Raw genomic sequence first — 20,571 nt, forward strand, 5'->3', positions numbered from 1 at the left:
ACTGTCATCCACAATTACTTCTCCTTTGAAGGTATTACCTACAAACAAATCTGAGTTATGGCTATGGGCACCCACATGGCACCATCCTATGATCAACCTATTCATGGACCATCTAGAGGAATCTTTCCTAAAAACGCAGAATCCTAAACCCCTCACCTGGTTCAGATTCATTGATGACATCCTCCAGAACCTCAACAACTTCTCCCACATTGCTTCACCTGGTCCTACTCAACCCAACAAGCTACCTTCCTAGATGTTGACCTCCACCTCAAAGATGGCTACATCAGTACCTCCATCCATATCAGATCTACTAACCACCAGCAATACCTCAACTTCGACAGCTGCCACCCATTCCATACCAAGAAGTCCCTTCCGTACAGCCTAGCCAACCATGGTCGTCGCATCTGCAGTGACGAGCAGTCCCTCTCTAAATATAACAAGGGTCTCACTGAAGCTTTCACTGACTGTAATTATCCTCCCATCCTTGTACAAAGACAAATCTCCCGTGCCTTATCTTTCCAGTCTCCCGACACCTCCCAAAGTCCCACCGTCTGGCCACAGAGGAGCAGTCCCCTCGTAACTCAGTACGATCCGGGACTGGAGCAACTGAATTACATTCTCCGCCAGGGTTTTGATTACCTGTCGTCATGCCCTGAAATGAGAAATGTTCTGCCCACTATCCTTCCCATCCCTTCCACAGTGGTATTCCACCATCCACCGAACCTACACGATATACACGTCCATCCTGCTCCCAATCCCTTACCTCATGGCTCATAACCCTGTAATAGATTTAGATGCAAGACCTGCCCCATACATCCTCCCATCATCACCTACTCCAGCCCCATCACTAACATCTCCTATCCCATCAAAGGCAGGGCTACCTGTGAAAGTAGTCATGTGATCTACAGGCCAAGCTGCAACCATTGTGCTGCATTCTATGTAGGCATGACAGTCAATAATCTGTCTTTTCGCATGAATGGCCACCATCAAACTGTAGCCAAGAAACAAGTGGAAGCCTTCACTGACCATAATTATCCTCCCATCCTTGTACAAAGACAAATCTCCCGTGCCTTATCTTTCCAGTCTCCTATTACCTCCCAAAGTCCCACCGTCTGGCCACAGAGGAGCATTCACCTCATAACTCAGTATCACCCAGGACTGGAGAAAGTGAATTAAATTCTCCGCCATGGTTTCAATTACCTCTCATTGTGCCCTGAAATGAGAAATGTTGTGCCCACTATCCATCCCATCCCTCCCACAGTGATATTACTCTGTCCACTGAACCTAGACAATATACTCATCCATCCTTAAACAACCCCTGCTCCCAATCCCTTATCTCATGGCTCATACTCCTGTAATAGACTTAGATGCAAGACCTGTCCCTTACATCATCACCTACTCCAGTCCCATCACTAACATCTCCTATCCCATCAAAAGCAAGGCTATCTGTGAAAGCAGTCATGTGATCTACGAACTAAGCTGCAACCACTGTGCTGCATTCTATGTAGGCATGACAACCAATAAGCTGTCTGTCCACATGAATGGCCACTGACAAATTGTGGCCAAGAAACAAGTGGACACCCTGTTGCTGAACACGCTGCCAAACATGATATCCTTCTTTTCAATCACTGCTTCACAGCCTATGCCATATGGATCCTTCCCACCAACACTAATGTTTCTGAATTGCGCAGGTGGGAACTTTCCCTGCAATACATCCTACGTTCTGATAACCCTCCTGGCCTCAACCTTTGTTAGTCACTGTCCTCACCCATCCAGCCCTTTCCCTGTTCCCATTCCAGCACTGCACAGCCATTATTCCACCACTGCACCCATTTTATTTCTCTCCTTTTCCACTACTAACCCCCCCCCCCCCCCCCCTGTTCCCAACTTTCCCCTGCCCTCCATCTAACCAGCAGGACTTCTCTGTCTGCCACCCCCACTATACTATCTCTCCCCCACTTCGCCCCAGCCTCCTCCTTACCCCCACTTAATCACCAGTCCCATCATGCACTGGTGCTGCTGTATGGTTTCAGTTGCCTGAGACTGCAATTGTGTGTGTGTAGGAAGGGGGGGGGGGGGGGCACGGGTGTGCGCCGGTGTGTGTCTGTCTGTCTCTATTGTTGATGAAGGCCTTAATGGCTGAAAGCTTTAATTGTGAGAGTCTTTTTGTTGCGCCTATCTGCAAGTCAGCATTTCTGCTACATGGTGAGTAGCAACTTTCCTTCTCATAATATTGACCAGTTAGATAGTTACTTGTGCAAACAGTACTTTGAGTGTTGCATGCAAGGAACGGTCCCCGCACCCTGGAAGAGGGCTGAAGTGGTTATTTTAGTAAAGGGCAAGGCCAGGATCTGATGATACCCAAAATGCTACAGACCAATTTGTCTTTTGAACATTCTCGGCAAGATATCTGAGAAACTATTATGCAGAAGATTACGAGATCACAGACTGCTACATAGGATGGACCCTCACCAGTGTGGGTTTATAAGAGGCAAGTCAGCTAAAGACACAAAAATTAGGCCATTATACGAGGGTTATTCCAAAAGTAAGGTCCGATCGGTCGCGAAATGGAAACGACTATGAAAATCCGATAAAGCTTTGCACAGATGTGTTGGGTAGTGTCTCTAGTATAACCCCAGTTAGCATCACGTCGCTCTTCTCATTTCTGAGCTCGCAGTGAGTGCGTAAAGATGTCTAGAAAATAGTGTCTGCCGCCAAGTACGAGGGCCTGGTGAGAAATTTCGCCTGAAGCTATGCAGCCAACATTACATAACTGTCGTGCTGTTTCGTCTTCACGACAATTCTCAGCCGCATTCTGCAGGGGCAATGAAGATGCTCCTGCATCGTTTTCAAATGGAAATGTTAGATTACCCACAATACAGTCCGCAATTGTCTCCCCCTGAGTTTCATCTCTGGTCACATGAACCGCTGTCTTTGAAGACAACATTTTGACACAGACAACGAGGTGTAGGCCAGCGTGGAGAATTGGCGGAAAGCACTGGCGGCTGCCTTCTATGATGAGGCTATTGAAAAGTTGGTACAACGCTATGACAAAAGTCTAAGTCAGAACGGCGACTACGTAGAGAAGTAGCTGAAAGGTGTAGCTAATTGTTACAAGTAAAACATTTCTGATGTTCACTGTGGTTTCAATTTGGCAATCAATCGGACCTTACTTTTGGAATAACCCTCGTACTAGTGGCAGATACTCATTCTATGTACGCTGTTGTGATGTTAATTGATATTACTGGCACTTTCGATAACTTATGGTGGCCATCTTTCTCTGGTCCCTTTAGTGATTGGGAGTGTCCAGAAGTGCTGTACAACTGCCTAAGAGATTATTGCCATGGCTGACATGCTTCTGTAACATGCCCAGGAAAAAAGGTAACAAAGACAGTAACAAAAGGCTTCCCGCAATATACCTCCTGCTGAAAGGGAACCTAATAAGAAACCCTAAAATAAAATTAAATGATGTAATGATTAGGAGAAGCGCAGTAACGAGGTATCTGAGGATATTTGTGGACTGAAATTGTGACTTTGCACATCATGTAGAGGAAGCAGGCAAAAAGCTACAAACATGATGAATAAAATTATATCCATTGCAAATAGGCAATGTCAGCTTCCCATGAAAACAATCCCATGAAAACTATCAGAGCATTCCACCAATCTATATTAGCATCAGTTGTAGGATTTGGTGTGAGTGTTTGGGATCATAGACTGCAACTAGTGACGCCAGCCTCATTAGTGAAAAGAGTTCAATGAGTGGTGCTACTAGGATTAATGGGTGTCTACTGCACTGCTCCGAATGATACTTTTAGTAATTCTAGGAATATGAGATTAGGAAAAATGGATCCTTTTACTGGTTAAAGAAAGGCAATCAAATGGAAGTACAAAGGGTGCTTGTAACTGAGGACAATTCGAAAAAGGCAAGAAAATATTTCGTGTTACATCTGTGGCAAAATGAATGGAACACTTCAGTCATATGCAGGAGGACATCTCTCTAACATCAGGGAGGGATTAAAAATGAGATTTTTGAACCTATCAATTGGATTTATACATTATCTGATGGCCTTGGCCAGTATGCTATGTATCTATGCAAAATCAGAAAACACATGAATGATAGCTGCACCTTTGGCAGTTTGGGCACTCCGTAGCACACATTGTGGGACTGCAAACTCTATGAAAATGCAGTGATTACTGGATTTCAGTCACGAAAGGTGCTGGATCCCAAAGCAGCACTTAGGGACCAGTCGACGTGGTGCATCTTGGACGATACTGCCATCATGCAGCCATCCAGCCTAGACAACATACTGTGTAAATGGAAAGGAGGTAACTGAGGTTGGCGAACGCCAAATTAAATACTGTCCCAAGAATCTACATTGCATTGGTGCAATTGATCACAGAAGTGTGGACTTTAAGATGTAACAGTGATGTGTGGAATTACTTGCTACAGTGGAAAGCTGCTGACATGCTGCCTGATGCCCAAGGAGTCCAGCAGACAATAGCTGTTGACTGGGGTACTATGAGGGTGGATCCAGTAGGGGAAACAACCATCTGCAAGTTAAATGCACCAAAAGAAATGAACAAACAGAGAACAAATTCTGTAGTGCTTGTAGTAGATTAGTAATTGGGTAAATAGTTAAAGATTTATATATAGTTTTGTGGTAGTAGAAGTAGTTTTTTTTTAAAGTAAGTATCAGAAATAAATAGGTAATACATTATTTGTTACTATCCAAGGAAATGTGATTTGTATGGCCTATTTTAGCATTTCAGATAAAAGGCTGTAATTATGAAGAATAAATAAGAAAAATACAAATCTGGTGATGACAGCTGGAATCCATTTAGGGTAATGTCCAAAACCACACACCCAGACAGCATGTAGCCGTGCCTTCTGGCTGGTGTTCGTGGAGTAGCTCTGCTGGGCTCTTCTCACTGAATAGCATGGAACATTATGAGGAGAGAAACCAATCTAAGGTAGGGTCAGAGGAAGAGCTGGCAATATATTTTTTCATCTCAGTTTTGAATGTTCACATTAGGCATTCCGCCTCACCATTAGATTGTAGAGGTAATGGCAGGGCGAGAATGTAAAGGATACCACTGGAATCGCAAACTCTTGTGATGAAAATTGTGGACCATTATTGGACACTAACATTGGGGCAAGCCTTCGAGTGAAAAAATTTTGGTCAAAGCCGCGACAGTGGCAGTTGTGGATACGGAAACACAACAAACAACATGCGGAAAATGAGAATATGCGTCAACGCCCAGCAGTAAGTGTTCAGAAAGGGGCCAGAAAAAATCCACATTTATACGGTTTCGTGCATGCTACGGCATCGGCCGAGGAGACAGTGATGCCTAGGGACCTGCTTGGTGCATCGCACACTGTGAACAGAAGGCAACCAAGTGGGTACTGTCACCGCCCAAGCCAGGTCAAAACACGTGTAGGTTGGCCAAGGCTTTGGTGTATGGAACACACGAATGGTCAGCATGTAATAACCGGAGAACCTCCGAATGAAGCACTGATAAGATCACTATCAGATGGGCCGTGTGATGTGTGTCTAAAAGCAGAACACTGTGGGCGGGGTTGGAGGCACGAGAAGGTGGTGAATGCGGCCAACCGAGTCTTATGAATATTATAACCTTCTGAAAAATGGGTTCTGAAGCTACAGCCTTCATGATCCATGTGCTAGTTACAGGAAAACGACCAACAGGCTGCTGTGTGGCGACATCTGTGTGGAATCCTGATCAAATCCTGAGTGCGGACCGGCCAGTAGGAGGGGCAAAGCATCAGTATTTGCATGTTGATTTGTAGAATGAAGTGAGTGGAAAAGAGCCCAACTTCGAATGTGATGTGCTGATTTATCTGATAATGATGCAGAAGGACTGAATATAAGGAAGCCAATGGTTTGTGATCAGTGACCAGGTGGAATTTGGTGCCATAGAGAAGAGCATGGAATTTTTTCACAGCAAATGTGGTTGCCAAAGCTTCCTTTCCTGTCTGAGAGTACCTAGTTTGAACAGGAGTCAGCGTTTTTGAGGCATAGGCATTAGGCTGCTTGGACTCAATCGGGATATCTACGAGCCACTACTGCCTCCAACCCGTACTGTGAATCAACCATTGCAAGGACCAAATGGAGGCCTGGTTGGTATATCATTAAGCAGGGCACAGACTACAACAAGGTTTTAAGGGTAGAAAATGCTGTTTCACTAGCCGGTGACCAGTAAAACTGAGACTCTTTGCACAGCAACGCATGTAATGGCTGTGCGATTGGTAGTAGGTGACTTTGTCTATAAAAATGTGAAGTTCTTTGACTGATGTAGCGTGTGGAAGCGACACAGTAGCAGAAACATGTTTGAGACCATTGCAAGAAATTTCAAACCCAAGAAAAACATAGAGGGTTGAAACAATTGACATTTTTATAAATTATGCTTGACATTTTTATAAATTGTGCTTCAAATCAGCCTTTTGGAGGACAGAAGAAAAGAGTACATAGATTTTGTAAATATTCCTGGGAGGACAGAGAAAAAGAGTATGGTGAGTTTGTAAATGTTCCTGGGAGGACAGAAAAAAAAGAGTATGGAGATTTTGTGAATGTTCCCCTGTGGAGGCACCGGAAACTAAAGGGAGTTGTAAATAGGCATCCGACAAGTCAGTTTTTGAGAAATATTGACCACCTGATAACTTTGCAAAGAGTTCATCTGGGCACTGTATTGTGCATGAATCGACTATAGATTGTGCATTCACAGAAACTTTAAAACCACGGCAGAGACATAACTGCCCCGACAGTGTCTTTACTAAGGGGGTAGATCATTCACTTGATGCAGTAGGCCAAACAACACCAGATTCTGTGAGGTGATCTAATTCATCTTTAACTTGTTCTCTGAGTGCCAGTGGAGCTGGATGGGCCTGGAAAAAACAAGGCCAAGTAGAAGGTTTCATGGCAATGTGTGCTTGAAAATTGTTGGCACGCCCCAATCCAAATGAGAAAAAAAGAGGAAGATTCAGAACATAAGCATCTAACTGTGGATATGGCACTTGTTCAGACACTAAATTCTCTTCATCTGAAATGGTAAAACTAAACAACTTAAATCATCTAACCCAGAAAGAATCTTCATAATGTGTTATCTACGACAAGAAATGTAGGTGGCTGGACTGTTGACTTGTAGGTCTTTGTGGCAGAAAATTGGCCAAGAATAGGAATATTCTGTTTACTTAATTTATCTGTGACACAGGATGAAGCGGAGCAGAGCCCAAGTCCATATAAGTTTGTGAGCTTAACAAGGTTACCGCAGCTCCTGTAACCACTTGATTGTGCAGAACTTTATGAAAAATTATAACCTCAGTGAAAAGCTTGTTTCGCACAACAGAAATGGCCAATATAATGTTTACCTCCATATTCACAACAGGATCATTGTGCTGAATTTTTGCACTATAAACAGAAGCAATGTGACCTTTTTTGTTGCAATTTTGACAGTTAAGTTACTTCTACATCTGATGATGGTTCTCCATCCAAGACCCATCCTGTGTCCCCCCTGTCAAAAAGGCCTCAGTCAAGTCACTGATTTGACTTGACACCCCATATGATTGTAGTTTTGACAATAAGCATAGGGTGTGGTACTGAGTTAAATACTTTTTGGAAATCAGGAAATACTGGATCTTCCTGACTATCTCGATTCATAGCTTTCAGCAGGTCATGTGAGAAAAATGTGAGTTGGATTTCACCGGGCCGATGTTTTCAGAACACATGATGGTTGGCATGGTGGAGATCATTCTGTTTGAGATATCTCATTGCGTTTGAGCTCAGAATACGTTCTAAGATTCTACAACAAATCGATGTCAGGGATATCGGAGGATAGTTTTGTGGATCATTTCTACTACCCATCTTGTAGACGGGTGTGACTAGTGCTTTTTTTCCAAGAACTGGCCATGGATTTTTCTTGGGGGGATCTACAATAGATTATAGTGAGAACAGGCACTAACCCAGCTGCAAATTCAGTATAGGATCTGATAGGGATTCTATCAGGCCCTAAAGCTTTGTTCAGTTTTGACGATTTCAGCCGTTTCCCTACACCAGCACCACTAATACTCATTTCACTCATCTTTTCAGTTGTACAAGTATCAAATTTGGGCAATTCTCATGGGCTTTCCTTTGCAAAGGAACATTTGAAAACTAGAGTTAAGCATCTCGCTTTTGCTTTGCTACCCTCAGTTTCAGTTCCTGTCTCATTCGCTAGGGATTGGACACTAACTTTGGTGCCACCAAGAGCCTTTACATACAAACAGAATTTCTTTAGGTTTTCTGATATGGTAGTCATTGACAGCCAGGCATGTTTCATCACCATCTCTCTATCTATAGTTCTGTTTGCTGTTTAACGCCTATTATGCAGTAGTCTCTGTTGTTTTAGAATTTTCTTTCCAGTGACTGTATTCCATGGAGGGCCCCTCCCATTATGAACTGTTCCACTGGGCACATATCTATCCAATGAATGTTCAATATGCTTGTTTTAGTTGTACTTTGGTAATCACTGCTGCCACAACCGTGTCATGATCACTGTTACTGGTTTCGTTGTGGACATCCTCAAAGACGTCAGGTCTATTGGTTACCATAAGGTCCAATATATTTCCGTCACGAGTGGGGTTCCTAACTATTTGTTCTAGATAGTTTTCAGAGAATGCTTTTCCACCACTAACAAAACTGTAATTTTCGCAATTGATTGTTGGATGATTAAAGTGCCCACAAATGAATGCTGTATCATTGGGAAACTTATGTACAAGTGAACTGAAGCTTTCTCTAAAGTTACATTGAGAGAAGCATCTGATGGCCGGTAGAAGGATCCAGTTATCATTTTATGCCCACCCCTGATGCTGAGTCTTGACCAAACAGTCTCACATGCAGCTTCAGTTTCTATCTCGGTGAATATGAGTTTCTTGTTTACTGCAACAAATACACCACTTTCATTTCCAGACCAAGCGTGGTGACGCAGTGGTTACCACACTAGACTCGCACTCAGGAGGATGACAGTTGAAACCCGCATACAGCCATCCAGATTTGCGTTTTTCGTGGTTGCCCTAAATCACTCCAAGCAAATGCTGGGATGGGTCCTTTGAAGTGGCACTGCCAATTTTCTTCTCCATGCTTGATACAATCTGAGCTTGCGCTTTGTCTCTTAATGACCTTGATGTCAACAAGACTTTAACCCCAATCTTCCTTCCTTGCTTTCCATTTCCCATTTGCCTATCCTTTTGATATACACTCAGATTTCCCCAAATCTGCTGTAAATTTCAGGTTTCAAGGAGCTTTCTATACCTAGTATAATGTGAGCTTCACTACTTTTCAGGAGTGCTCCAAAGTGTGGCACTCTATTGCAAATGCTTCAGCAGTTAACCATTAGGTTTTTAATACTCTCCTGAGAGAGGCATTTCTTTCGATCTTACACTGATACTTCTGGATATTCTAGAGCCATCATTATCTGGATTGGACAGAAAGCTGCCTAAACTAAAAAACCATTGTGTGCATCCCACACACAGTCGGCTATCTGAGTGTTAGCCCCTGATGTGTTGTGTATGCATGACCCATTTAGTGGAGCGCTTCAGTTCTCAACCCTATGGCGGAAGTCCAGGAAGGTGCAGCCTAGCTTGTTACAGAACCCTTGAAATCTCTGGTTGAGGTTTTTCAATCGACTCAGAACCAAAGGCCCACTGCAAATTGCAAGCTTCATTGAAATTACATATGCTAGGCTGGTATTGTCTCTGCCAGCCACTGGAATGATCCAAAATGACCTAGGAGCCCCAATGACAGGCATCATTTGTTCCAAAAAGAAAAGAAAAAAAAGTAGGTGTAGCTGTACACTTATTTCTAGCGAGCATGCATTATGTGATTTCATGAACTTAGCTTGGTACAGCTGAATGAGAAAAATTTCTGGTGGCATTTTCCATGATCTTATGCGTAACACATAAAATTCTTCTAGGCTGATGAAAATAGTGTGGCATTAAAACTGTTCCTCTTGCATGAATGGAGACTTTCACTGAGAGGCAAAACTTCATGAATACGTGCTTAATAGCATGTTGTTCCAGTTCTGGAACACGGTACAACAGCGATTCTGCATGGCATGGATTTAACAAGTAGGTTACCAAAATTGCGTTACATCAGATGTCTACACACAGGCCACAGAATTTCTGTAAATTACAGACCTGTGGTTTGTGAGTGCAGAGCTGTCACCTAGTAGGGTCCCATTATGTTCAGATAAAGTGAATTTGGTGGTCAAGACACCAACACAAATGCACCAATCAAGCTCCTCAAACAACTGTACCACGATTATGGTCTTGTGACACAGACATTTATCCTGCTGGAAGGTGGCATTTTGGTGGTGGTGGTGGTGGTGTGGTTAGTGTTTAACGTCCCGTCGACAACGAGGTCATTAGAGACGGAGCACAAGTTCGGGTTAGAGAAGGAAATCGGCCGTGCCCTTTCAAAGGAACCATCCCGGCATTTGCCTGAAACGATTTAGGGAAATCACGGAAAACCTAAATCAGGATGGCTGGAGACGGGATTGAACCGTCGTCCTCCCGAATGCGAGTCCAGTGTACTAACCACTGCGCCACCTCACTCGGTGGGTGGCATTGTCTTCAGGAAAGACAACAAGCATGAAGGGATGCAGGTTGTCTGTAATGTTTGCATGTAGGCCACAACTGTCATGGTGTGTTCAGTTACTACAACAGAACCCATGGAAGACTAAATGAATGTCCCTCAATGCATAATACTTCCTTCACTCGCCTTAATCAGTATTGCAGTGCATGTTTTGAACTGCCATTTGTCTGAATGACAATGTATTCAGACACAACTGTTGGCCTGTAAGACCCAAGTTTCTCCTAGCATATATAATGTTCAAATAACTGACAGGAATGCAGCCAGGTGATGTCGTTAACAACTGCCAATATTTCAACAAGAGCGCACCCTACAATTTTCAAGGCAGAACTTAAGCAAGTAAGCACTGTGCAAGTGAATTTAAAACCTCGATTTTCAGAGAAAGTCTGTAAAGATAAGATAACACACACACACACTGCAAACACTAGTGCCATCATGAATCAAATCAAAGATAACCAACATCAGAAGTTACCAATAGTGAAATAATGAAAATAATCAACAGATGAGGTAGCATAAACTCTGCCTCTCTATTTTTTGACAAGCGAGAGAGCAGGATTCCATGCAGGATTTAAATAAAAACCACTATCTCTATTCATAAGGTTACTTGCTAATTTAATTTCAACAGCTTCCTTAATAACACTCTCCCATTAGCTGGAAGTGCATGTAAGAATCTACTTGTTGTTATATTCTATAGGATGACTGGTGCCAAGACGGTGTTCTGTATTGGTGGATTTGATTGTCTGCTGTAAACATGTTTGGCACTTATGCTCTATACTCCAGTTCTTCACAGTCCTGATAATACTTACTTTTTATTTGATGACCAGTACCATAAGCAGACAGAGTTGCGATGGGAAACCCATTGTCACCTATTCTTGCCAATTTGTTTATGAAGGATTTTGAGGAGTGTGTCTCGGAGTCAGCAGCTTTGAAACCTGTGTGTTTTTTTAGACTTGCAGACAATACTGTCATTGGTTTGGCCTCATGGCAGTGAGAATTTCTAGGACATCTCAGAACACCTGAGTTTAGTCTCCCTGAATATTTGTTTCATGATAGAGGTGGGAAAGCATGGCTGTTTTCCCATGCTTGATGTTTTGGTCGGGAGAAAGGTGGATGGTACATTGAGACATACTGTTTGTAGGAAGCCTCCTCACACTGACTTGTCTCTGCAGTTTGACAGATGTCACCATCTGGCTCAACATGAAAGGGTACTTTGTACCTCAGTTCATGGGGCCCATGTAATCTCAGAAGCTGAGAGGTTTTGTCAGTTGAGTTAACCCATCTCAGAATCACCTTTCGTCAGAATGGTTATAGTGAAAGACAGGCCAGGCATATGTTGCACTGCTGACTAACTGTGCACTGAATGAGTGATGATAATACCAAGGTGACACCAAAATCTATGGCCATTTTGCCTTATGCAGGGAGCATTTTGAACAGGATTGGTCATATTTTGTGGGAATGTGAGGTGAAGTGTGTTTTTCGATCACCATCTAAGATCATGGTCCTTTTAGGTTCCATAAAAGATGATCTTGGTTTGTGTACGTTGGGTATCTACTGTATTCCTGGCAATTGTGGTGTGTCATGCATTGGTCAGTCTATCAGAAGTGTGGATGATCAGTGTACAGAGCATAAGTGGCACGAGCAGATCCACCATTCCAGAACATTGTCTTGGCACGGGTCATCTTATGGAATATAACAACACGGAGACTCTGGCATGCATCTCCAGCTATTGTGACAGTGTTATTAAGAAAGCTGTTGAAATTAAATTAGCAAATAGCCTTATGAGTAGAGATTGTGGTTTTTGTTTAAATTCTGTATGGAATCCTGGTCTCCCACTTGTCAAAAAACAGAGAGACAGAGTTTATGCAACCTCCCCTGTTGACTATTAATTCCAGTATCGATAACTTCTGACATCAGTCATCTTTGATTTACGATTGCGCTAATATTTACACTCTCTCTCTCTCTCTCTCTCTCTCTCTCTCTCTCTCTCTCTCTCTCTCTGTGTGTGTGTGTGTGTGTGTGTGTGTGTGTGTGTGTGAGTGAGTGAACTTTACAGAGTTTCTCTTAAAACTGAGGTTTTAAATTCTTTTGCACAGCATTTATTTGCTGCAGTTTTGCCTTGAAAATGGCAGGATGTTCTCCTGTCGAAATATCGGCAGATGTCGGTGACGTCACCCAGCTGCATTCCTGTAGGTTATTTGAAAACTATTGACATGGTGTAGCAAGAAAGGGAATTCATCTGACCAAGCAACATGTTTCAATTGATCCATGGTCCAATCATCATGCTCCTATGCTCACTGCAATGGTAACTGACAATGTCATTGGGTTAACGTGGGAATGTATGGGGGTCATCCGCTGCAGAGTCCTATGCTCAGCAAGAAGTGCTGAAGCATGTGCCCTGGAACACTTGTACCTGCACCAGCATTGTACTTTGACATCAATTCTGCCACAGATCACTGTCTGTATTGCTTTACAGGCTGGTTTGGCCACCTCCATGTTCCGTGCAAGTCATGGTTGTTTGACACCTTGTCACCTATTCACAGTTCTGCTGTTCTGCTATCCTCCAACCACTATTTATAGATGGAAACAGCTGATCATCTTCATCATTTCAAAAAATATTATGTCGGTTATGGTTGAAACAGACCCTGGCTGCATAGTTATGAGGGAGTGAGCAACTGGGCTAGGTAAACTCAAGTTGATGATTACCTTCCCCCCCCCCCGACCCCCCCCCCCCCCCCCCCCCCCCCCCCCCCCCCCCCCCCCCCCCCCCCCCCCCCCCCCCTCCCCAGCTGCCCATTTCCACTGTAGTAGTTGTAGAATTCTTGAGAAAAGTTTGAGTAGCATTAGTACAGTATTAGGGCACTTGAACCTAATGAGTGTAGACTGGAATGTCTATAGATTAATACAGGTGGTGCAGATGGGCAGTCTGGTGAAGTATTTCTGAATACGTTTTCCAAAAACTGTTGTAAGCAGCTTGTTTGACAACTCAGACGCAATGGGAATATTTTAGAAATTGTATGTACAAACAGATATGACCTTATTGACATTGTCAGTATAGAGACAGGGATTAATGATCGTGATGTCACCATAGTGACAGTGATTACTAAAGTTAATAAATCCATCAAGAATGCTAGGCGGAATTTTTGTGCTGGAAAGAGCAGATAAGCAGTTGTTAGCTTCCTGCTTAGACTATGGTAGACATAGAGAAATTATGGGCAAGTGCTGTGAAGAAGTATGTACTGAGTAACTGGATTAAGGATGGAAAAAACCCACTGTGGTTAAATAACAAAATTTGGAGTATGCTGAGGAAATGGAGATCGTTGCACTCTTGGTTCAAAAACAAATGCAAAAATGTTGACAGGCAACAGTTAGTAGAAATCTACGCGTCTATAAAAAAAAAAAAAAAAATAGTGAAGCATGAAATGTACATTGACATCCATTGTCAAATATTGGTGAAAGAGCTTGCCAAGTACGTGAGAGGATTCGGGTCCTACATAAAATCATTGAGTGGGTCAAAGGTTACTGTTCACTCACTTGTTGACCAGTCTGGTGTGGCAATAGAAGACAGCAGAAGGAAAGCTCAAGTTTGAAATTCAGTATTTAAAAAATCATTCAGACAGGAGGATCACACAGGCATACATACCATCGTATGACCCAGAGACTTCCAAAAGTAGGATGTAAAAATAGGAATCCCTAGTGTTGAGAAGTAACTGAAAGAGTAGAAAGAAATAAGTCACCAGATCTTCTTCGAATTCCAGTTCCGTTGGCACTGGCCGTTTACTTATGTTAGATTTATTGTTAATCTCTTGTCCAGTGCGCAGTCCCATGTGATTGCCACATATGACAGAGTAAAAGAATTGACTCACAACATTACAGTCTAATATCTTTAACATTGGTTTGTTGCAAACTTCTTCAGCATATTCTAATATAACAACGAAAATAATCAATTATTGAGAATATGACGTAAATGGACGGATAAAAAAATCTACTCACACAAAAGGATTTCACTTTTACAAGTTTTCTGAGCCAGTGGCCCCTTCTTTTGGCAGAAGAGTTGAAGGGGAAGGAAGAGGGGTGAAGGAAAATGACTGAAGATGTTTGGGGAAAGCAGTACAGTTTAGAAAAGCCATCCAGAACCCTGAGTCAAGAGAGACTTACCGGACGGGATGAGAAGGAAAGACTGATTGTTGGGGACTGTAAGAGATGAGATTTGAAAATCTGAGAGCTTAAAGGTGGAAGACAGGGTAATATTCAAGACAAAGATTACTAGTAAAACATCATGCACGAGTTAATAAGAATGAAAAGCTAACTGCATTGTATTTTACAGAAGTGGCAGGAGGGATGGCCAAAAAAGAGACAGGTATGACAATGAAAGATGTAGAGAACTAAAATGGACTGAAGAAAGGAGCAGTTACTGTGAATAAACGCTGAGACAGAAGGAATTAACGTAAATTAAGGCCACCTAGATGGCGAGAACCAAGGACATTTGTAGTGCTACTTGCCATCTGCGGAGTTCTGTGAAAATAGTATCTTGGGGGAAGAATCCAAATGGTGTGTGTGATGAAACAGGCACCGAGGTTACGACTGTCATGTTGTACAGCATTCTGCAACATGATATTGTGTGTTCCCTGTAAACACCCTCTGCCTATGTCCATTCATCCTGACTGATACCTGGGTGATTGTCATGCTGATGTAAAAGGCCAAACAATGCTTACACACCAGCTGAGATATGATGTGTCATTTCACAGGTGGCTCCCTCTTTGATAGTATATGCTTTGCCGGTTACAGGGTTGGAATAGGTGGTGGTAGGAGGCGCATAGTCCAGGTCTTGCAGTGGGGACAGTCATGGTGGTAGGAGCCATAGGGTAGGGAGATGGCTGCAGAAGGGGCATAGGGTCTGACAAGGATATTGCGGAGATTGGGAGGGTGATGAAAAGCTACTCTAGGTGTAGTCAGCAAAATCTCAGACAAAATGGATCTCATTTCAGGTATGATTTTAGGAAGTCATGGCGTTTTTGAAGTAGCTGATTGATACATCCAAGACCAGGATAATACTGGGTGACAAGTGGGTGCTCCACAGTTGCTTTTTTGGAGGAACCAGCAGTACCAGGATTGGTTGTGATGGTCCGGGGAATCTGCTTTTGAACTAGGCTGTTGGGATAATTATGTCCAGTGAAGGCTGAAATGAGAGTGGGGGTGTATTACTGTAAAGAGTCTGCATCCGAACAAATATGTTTGCCTCAAATGCCAAGGCTGTATGGGAGGAAATGTTTGACACGGAGAGGATGGCAACTGTCAAAATCTAAATAAGAGCCACCTGTGAAACGACGTCATATACCAGTTGTTATGTAAACAGTGTTTGGCCTTTTACATCAGCATGACTATAACCCAGTCATCAGTCAGTTGAATGAGCATAGGCAGAGGGTGTATATAAGGAACACACAATATCCTCTTGCAGAGGATGCTGTACAACATGACAGTCGTAACCTTGATGCCTGTTTCACCATATGTGCCATCTGGATTCTTCCCCCAGACACGAGTTTCTCAGAACTCTGCAGGTGAGAATTGCACTACAAATGTCCTTGGTTCTCGCCACCCACCTGGCCTTAATTTACATTAATTCCTTTAGTCTCAGCATTTATTCACAGTAACTACTCTTTTCTTCACTCCATTTTAGTTTTCTACATCTTTCATTGTCTTACTTGTCTATTTTTTGCCGTTCCCTCAGCCGTCTCTGTAATATACAATGCACTTTATCTTTTCACTCTTATTAACTCATCCATGATGTTTTAGTAGTAACCTCTGTCATGCATATTATCCTGTCTTCCACCATTAAGCTCTCTGGTTTTCAAATCTTGTCTAGTGCATTTCCCAAGAATCAGTCATTTTTTCTCATCCCGTCTGGTAAGTGTCTCCTGACCTGTGGTTCTGGGTGACTTTTCCAAACTCTACCCCTTTCTCTAAACCTCTCCAGTCCTTTTCCTTCGCCCCTCTTTCTTCTCCTTCAACTCTTCTGACAGAAGAAGGAGCCACTGGCTCCGAAAGCTTGTAAAAGTTAAATCCTTTTGTTTGTGTGTTCCCACTTGGTGATCAGATTTTTTGATCAAGCCATTTACATTTTAAGACCATATTCTAAGTTTGAGTATAATAAATTTCCTCAAGACAGTGAAGGTTCTGTCCACAAGTCAGCATGAATTTAGAAAGCATTGTCTGCACGAAGCTCAGATTGCCCTTTTCTCACACATTGATGAAAGGCAATAGACCACCATATTTTCAGATAGCATTTGACACAGTGCCCCAGTGCAGACTTTTAATGAAGGTCTGCACATATAGAATAGGTTCTCAGAAATGTGGATAGCTTGAACACTTTTTAAGTTACATAAGTGAAAGTGTGTTGTCCTGGTCGGTGAATGTTTATTGGAGACAAATGTACCTTCAAGAGTACCACAGGGAAGTGAGGAAGAACCATTCTGGTTCTCTATATACATCAATCATTTGATGGGTAGGGTGAGCAGCAATCTGTGAACTGTTTGCTGGGATATTGTAGTGTACAGGAAAGTGTCATCATTGAGTGACTGTAAGAGGATACGGGATGATATACATGGAATTTGTATTTAGTGTGATGAATGGCAGCATGATCTAAATGTATTTTAAAACATGCAGATGAGTGGGAAAAACAGTGCTGTGATATATAAATACTTTATTAATAATGTGCTATTTGACACATGTCAAATAAATACCTAGGTGTAATGTTGCAAAGTGATATGAAATGGCACAATCATGTAAGATGAGTTGTCAGGAAGGTAAATGGTTGTCTTTAGTTTAACATGAGTATTCTTGCAAACTTTAGCTCATTTGTAAAAGGCAGACATAGAAGCAATTCAGATCTGGGTTTGATCAACATGTGAGTATTACGGAAATGCTCTGTGGACTCAAATGAGAATCCCTGTAGGCAAGAGAATGTTCTTTCCACAACAATGTCGGTAGAGTTTAGAGAACTGACATTTATGACAGGCTGCAGAACAGTTCTAGGCATATAGACAGTTGTTTTTCCCTAGCTCCATGTTTGAGGGGAGAAGGAGAGGGAATACACAGTGGTACAAGGTACCCTCCGTGTGGTGGCTTGAGAAGTATGTATGTACCGGTCGGTTGTAATTACAGTGCAGCTACTCACAGAGGTCTGGTGTAGGCTGTAGTTATCGTATGACAGCAAAACGTGATAAATATCATTAAGTGTTAATCCAGAACCAATTTATGCAGGGAAAAAATCAGTTCCAGTTTTGACCATCAGATGCAAATCTGATGCTGTGAATGCAAGAAAGATGTATAGAAATATTTCCATATGTAATGGATTAGGAACAGGACATGGGCAGAAAAGGTCAAAGAAGTGAGAAAGGCATAATGTTGATTAGTAACCACCAATTACACAGTTTGTTCAGTATATGAACAATGGAGACAATGACAAGATACTGGATCCATAAAATGACATGGTCAGCAGTTGCTTGCAGCATTTACAGTGGAATATGAGCAACATGCTATTGTACACTGACCTGCAGATCAGGTAGACACCGAATGTGTCCCTGGTAAACACATTCTTGTAGGTATTACCAGAGCCAAAAGTCACATGGATTCAGAACAGGTGATCGTGCAGGCCTTGCAACTGGGAACCTCTGGAGATAGCTCATTTGTGGGTGATGCATTAAGCAGATCTTTCACTAGGTGAGTGATACGAGGTGTTGCCCCATCTTGCATGAAAATAGTGGTTTCCATACAGTTGTGCTCTTCCAAAGCAGAAATCTTATGCTGTGCAAGGTGGTGTCGATAGCATGCAGACCAGACGTCACAGTACGCCTGACAGGCTCTCTGGTGTATTCCCTTCAAAGAAGAACAGACCAAGAATGAAAATTCTTGTGAATCCACACGACACAGTTGCGTATGGTAAGTGCGGTTTTACAGTATCCGTAATTTGGCAGTCTGCACCCAGTAGTGTAAAATATGCCTCATCACTCCATAGAATGTAGCCTGGCCACCATGTCATCTTAAATCCATGCCAGAGACTGAAGAGCAAATTCAGAATGATGCTGCACATCATGAGGTTTCAGTTACTGCACTGTCTGGATCTTGTACAGGTACCAGTGTAAAATAGATCACAAAACTTTCCATACTCTTGGCCATGGGACTGGCTATTCTTGTGTCACTGCAAGAGCAGTGGCACTACCGTGGCGCATGATGCACAGTCAGCCAAGCTCACCTTTGTTTTTGAATTTCACTATCATCTTCTTTAAACTATTTAATGACATCAGGCTTCTCCCCAGACCTTTCATTCATTGATACTTTCTCAGTGCAGCACTGTAATTACTGCCGTTCACTTAAAACATTTTCACTAACAGTGCAAGGGCTTTCTTCTCCATAACCGTACTGTTTACTCATGTTATGGATTGTCAAATGATAGTGTGGATGTCATACTATCATACAAATGGTGTACAATGCAAGATTTGCACCAGGTGGTCACAGTTCGAACTAATATTTTTTTCCCAATATAAATCTGTTCTGCATTTACGTAATGGCATATCTACCCAGTTTTGCCGTCATATGAAAATCACAGCCCACACTGCACTTTAATTATAACCACTCAGTAGAAGTAGATGTTGATATAATAGAAGGAAACATTCCACGTGGGAAAAATTATATATAAAAACAAAGATGAGGTGACTTACCGAACGAAAGCGCTGGCAGGTGTTTGTTTGTGTGTCTATCGACCTGCCAGCGCTTTCGTTCGGTAAGTCACCTCATCTTTGTTTTTATATAGAAGTAGATGTTGACCTAGATGACTTCTTTAGTTGCCTAATCACCATGGACAAGTGCTGTGTGTATTACTATCAGCCCCGAGGCAAAGAAGCAAAGCAAGCCATGAGAATGTGTTGACTAATAATGACCGAAAAAGTGAAGATTTGGGAACATGGTGATGTAGAGTGCTTTTTGACTGCCATAATGTGGTGCTAACAGAGTATGGTCATACGAAGCTAAACATCACAGGAGCATACTACGAAAATCTCCTGACAAGGTTACAGGAAGCTGCCAAGGCGAAGCATTGTGTTAATGTCCAGAGGATTGTTTTTACTCCACTGCAGTGCGGAAGTTTATTCTCTGCACCACACAGTCATACAAGCAACTTCCTTGGGCTGTCAGATTTTGCGTCACTCCCCGTATTCTGATGTGACACACATTAATTTCTTCCTCTCTGCTCAAGTGAAGAAACTGTTGTGTGCACGCACTTCCAGAATGACACTAAGGTGACTTGTGAGATAGAATGTCTGTTGGACAGCCACAATGCAGGCTTATACAACCAATGTCTCAACCACATCATCCATTGCGGGGGAAAACGTGTCGCTTTGAAGACTGAAATTGTATAGGAGGCCAAACAATATCACCCAGTTCCAGGTTTTCAGTTGATTTTTTGATGTGATAATTAAAACTGGATGACTACACTTAATATGTATAATAGTCTAGAAGTAATTACCATAATTATCACCATGAGTAGGTTAGTGGTTGTAATAATCTGCTGTTAGATTCGTTACAGAAGTGGCCAATAGCGGCTGCTCAGTTTGATCCTCTCCACATCGTGGGAGCCTCCTCTCCCATGATGGGATGTACAGAACATGACTTGTGCATGGATGAATTCAACAGCTAGGTGTGCTGTTAGCTTTTTGTGTCTGTTTATATAACAGCACTGCAAGGTACATCTGAAGGAAAACGCTAACCAGACAATTTGTCTATTTGTGAATTTAAGAATATTCTGTATTGCATTTTCCTTTGTAAAGTGTTAACATTATCATCTTATGTTACTTTTTCTTGTCAATCATTTTGATGTGTATGTCTAATTGATAATAGCTTCAGCTGACAGAATGTGTGTGTGTGTGATGGTCTAGTCAAG

At 42.4% G+C, this 20,571-nt stretch overlaps 1 protein-coding gene across 4 annotated transcripts in view; it reads left to right on the forward strand.

The window, feature by feature from the left end:
• The window catches only part of LOC124791574, a 151,753-nt gene that overhangs the window by 54,598 nt on the left and 76,584 nt on the right, over positions 1-20,571 (forward strand). The window contains exon 1 of one of the 4 annotated variants that reach the window (XM_047257871.1): positions 4,792-4,971. The exons of the other annotated variants lie outside the window; for them this stretch is intronic. Coding sequence (XP_047113827.1) covers positions 4,939-4,971 — 33 coding nt within the window. The 5' untranslated portion in view covers positions 4,792-4,938. Of the gene's footprint in view, positions 1-4,791; positions 4,972-20,571 lie in introns of those variants that run through there. 4 annotated transcript variants of the gene reach the window in all.

This window comes from Schistocerca piceifrons, chromosome 1 (genome assembly GCF_021461385.2).
Source record: "Schistocerca piceifrons isolate TAMUIC-IGC-003096 chromosome 1, iqSchPice1.1, whole genome shotgun sequence".
Taxonomy (NCBI): domain Eukaryota; kingdom Metazoa; phylum Arthropoda; class Insecta; order Orthoptera; family Acrididae; genus Schistocerca; species Schistocerca piceifrons.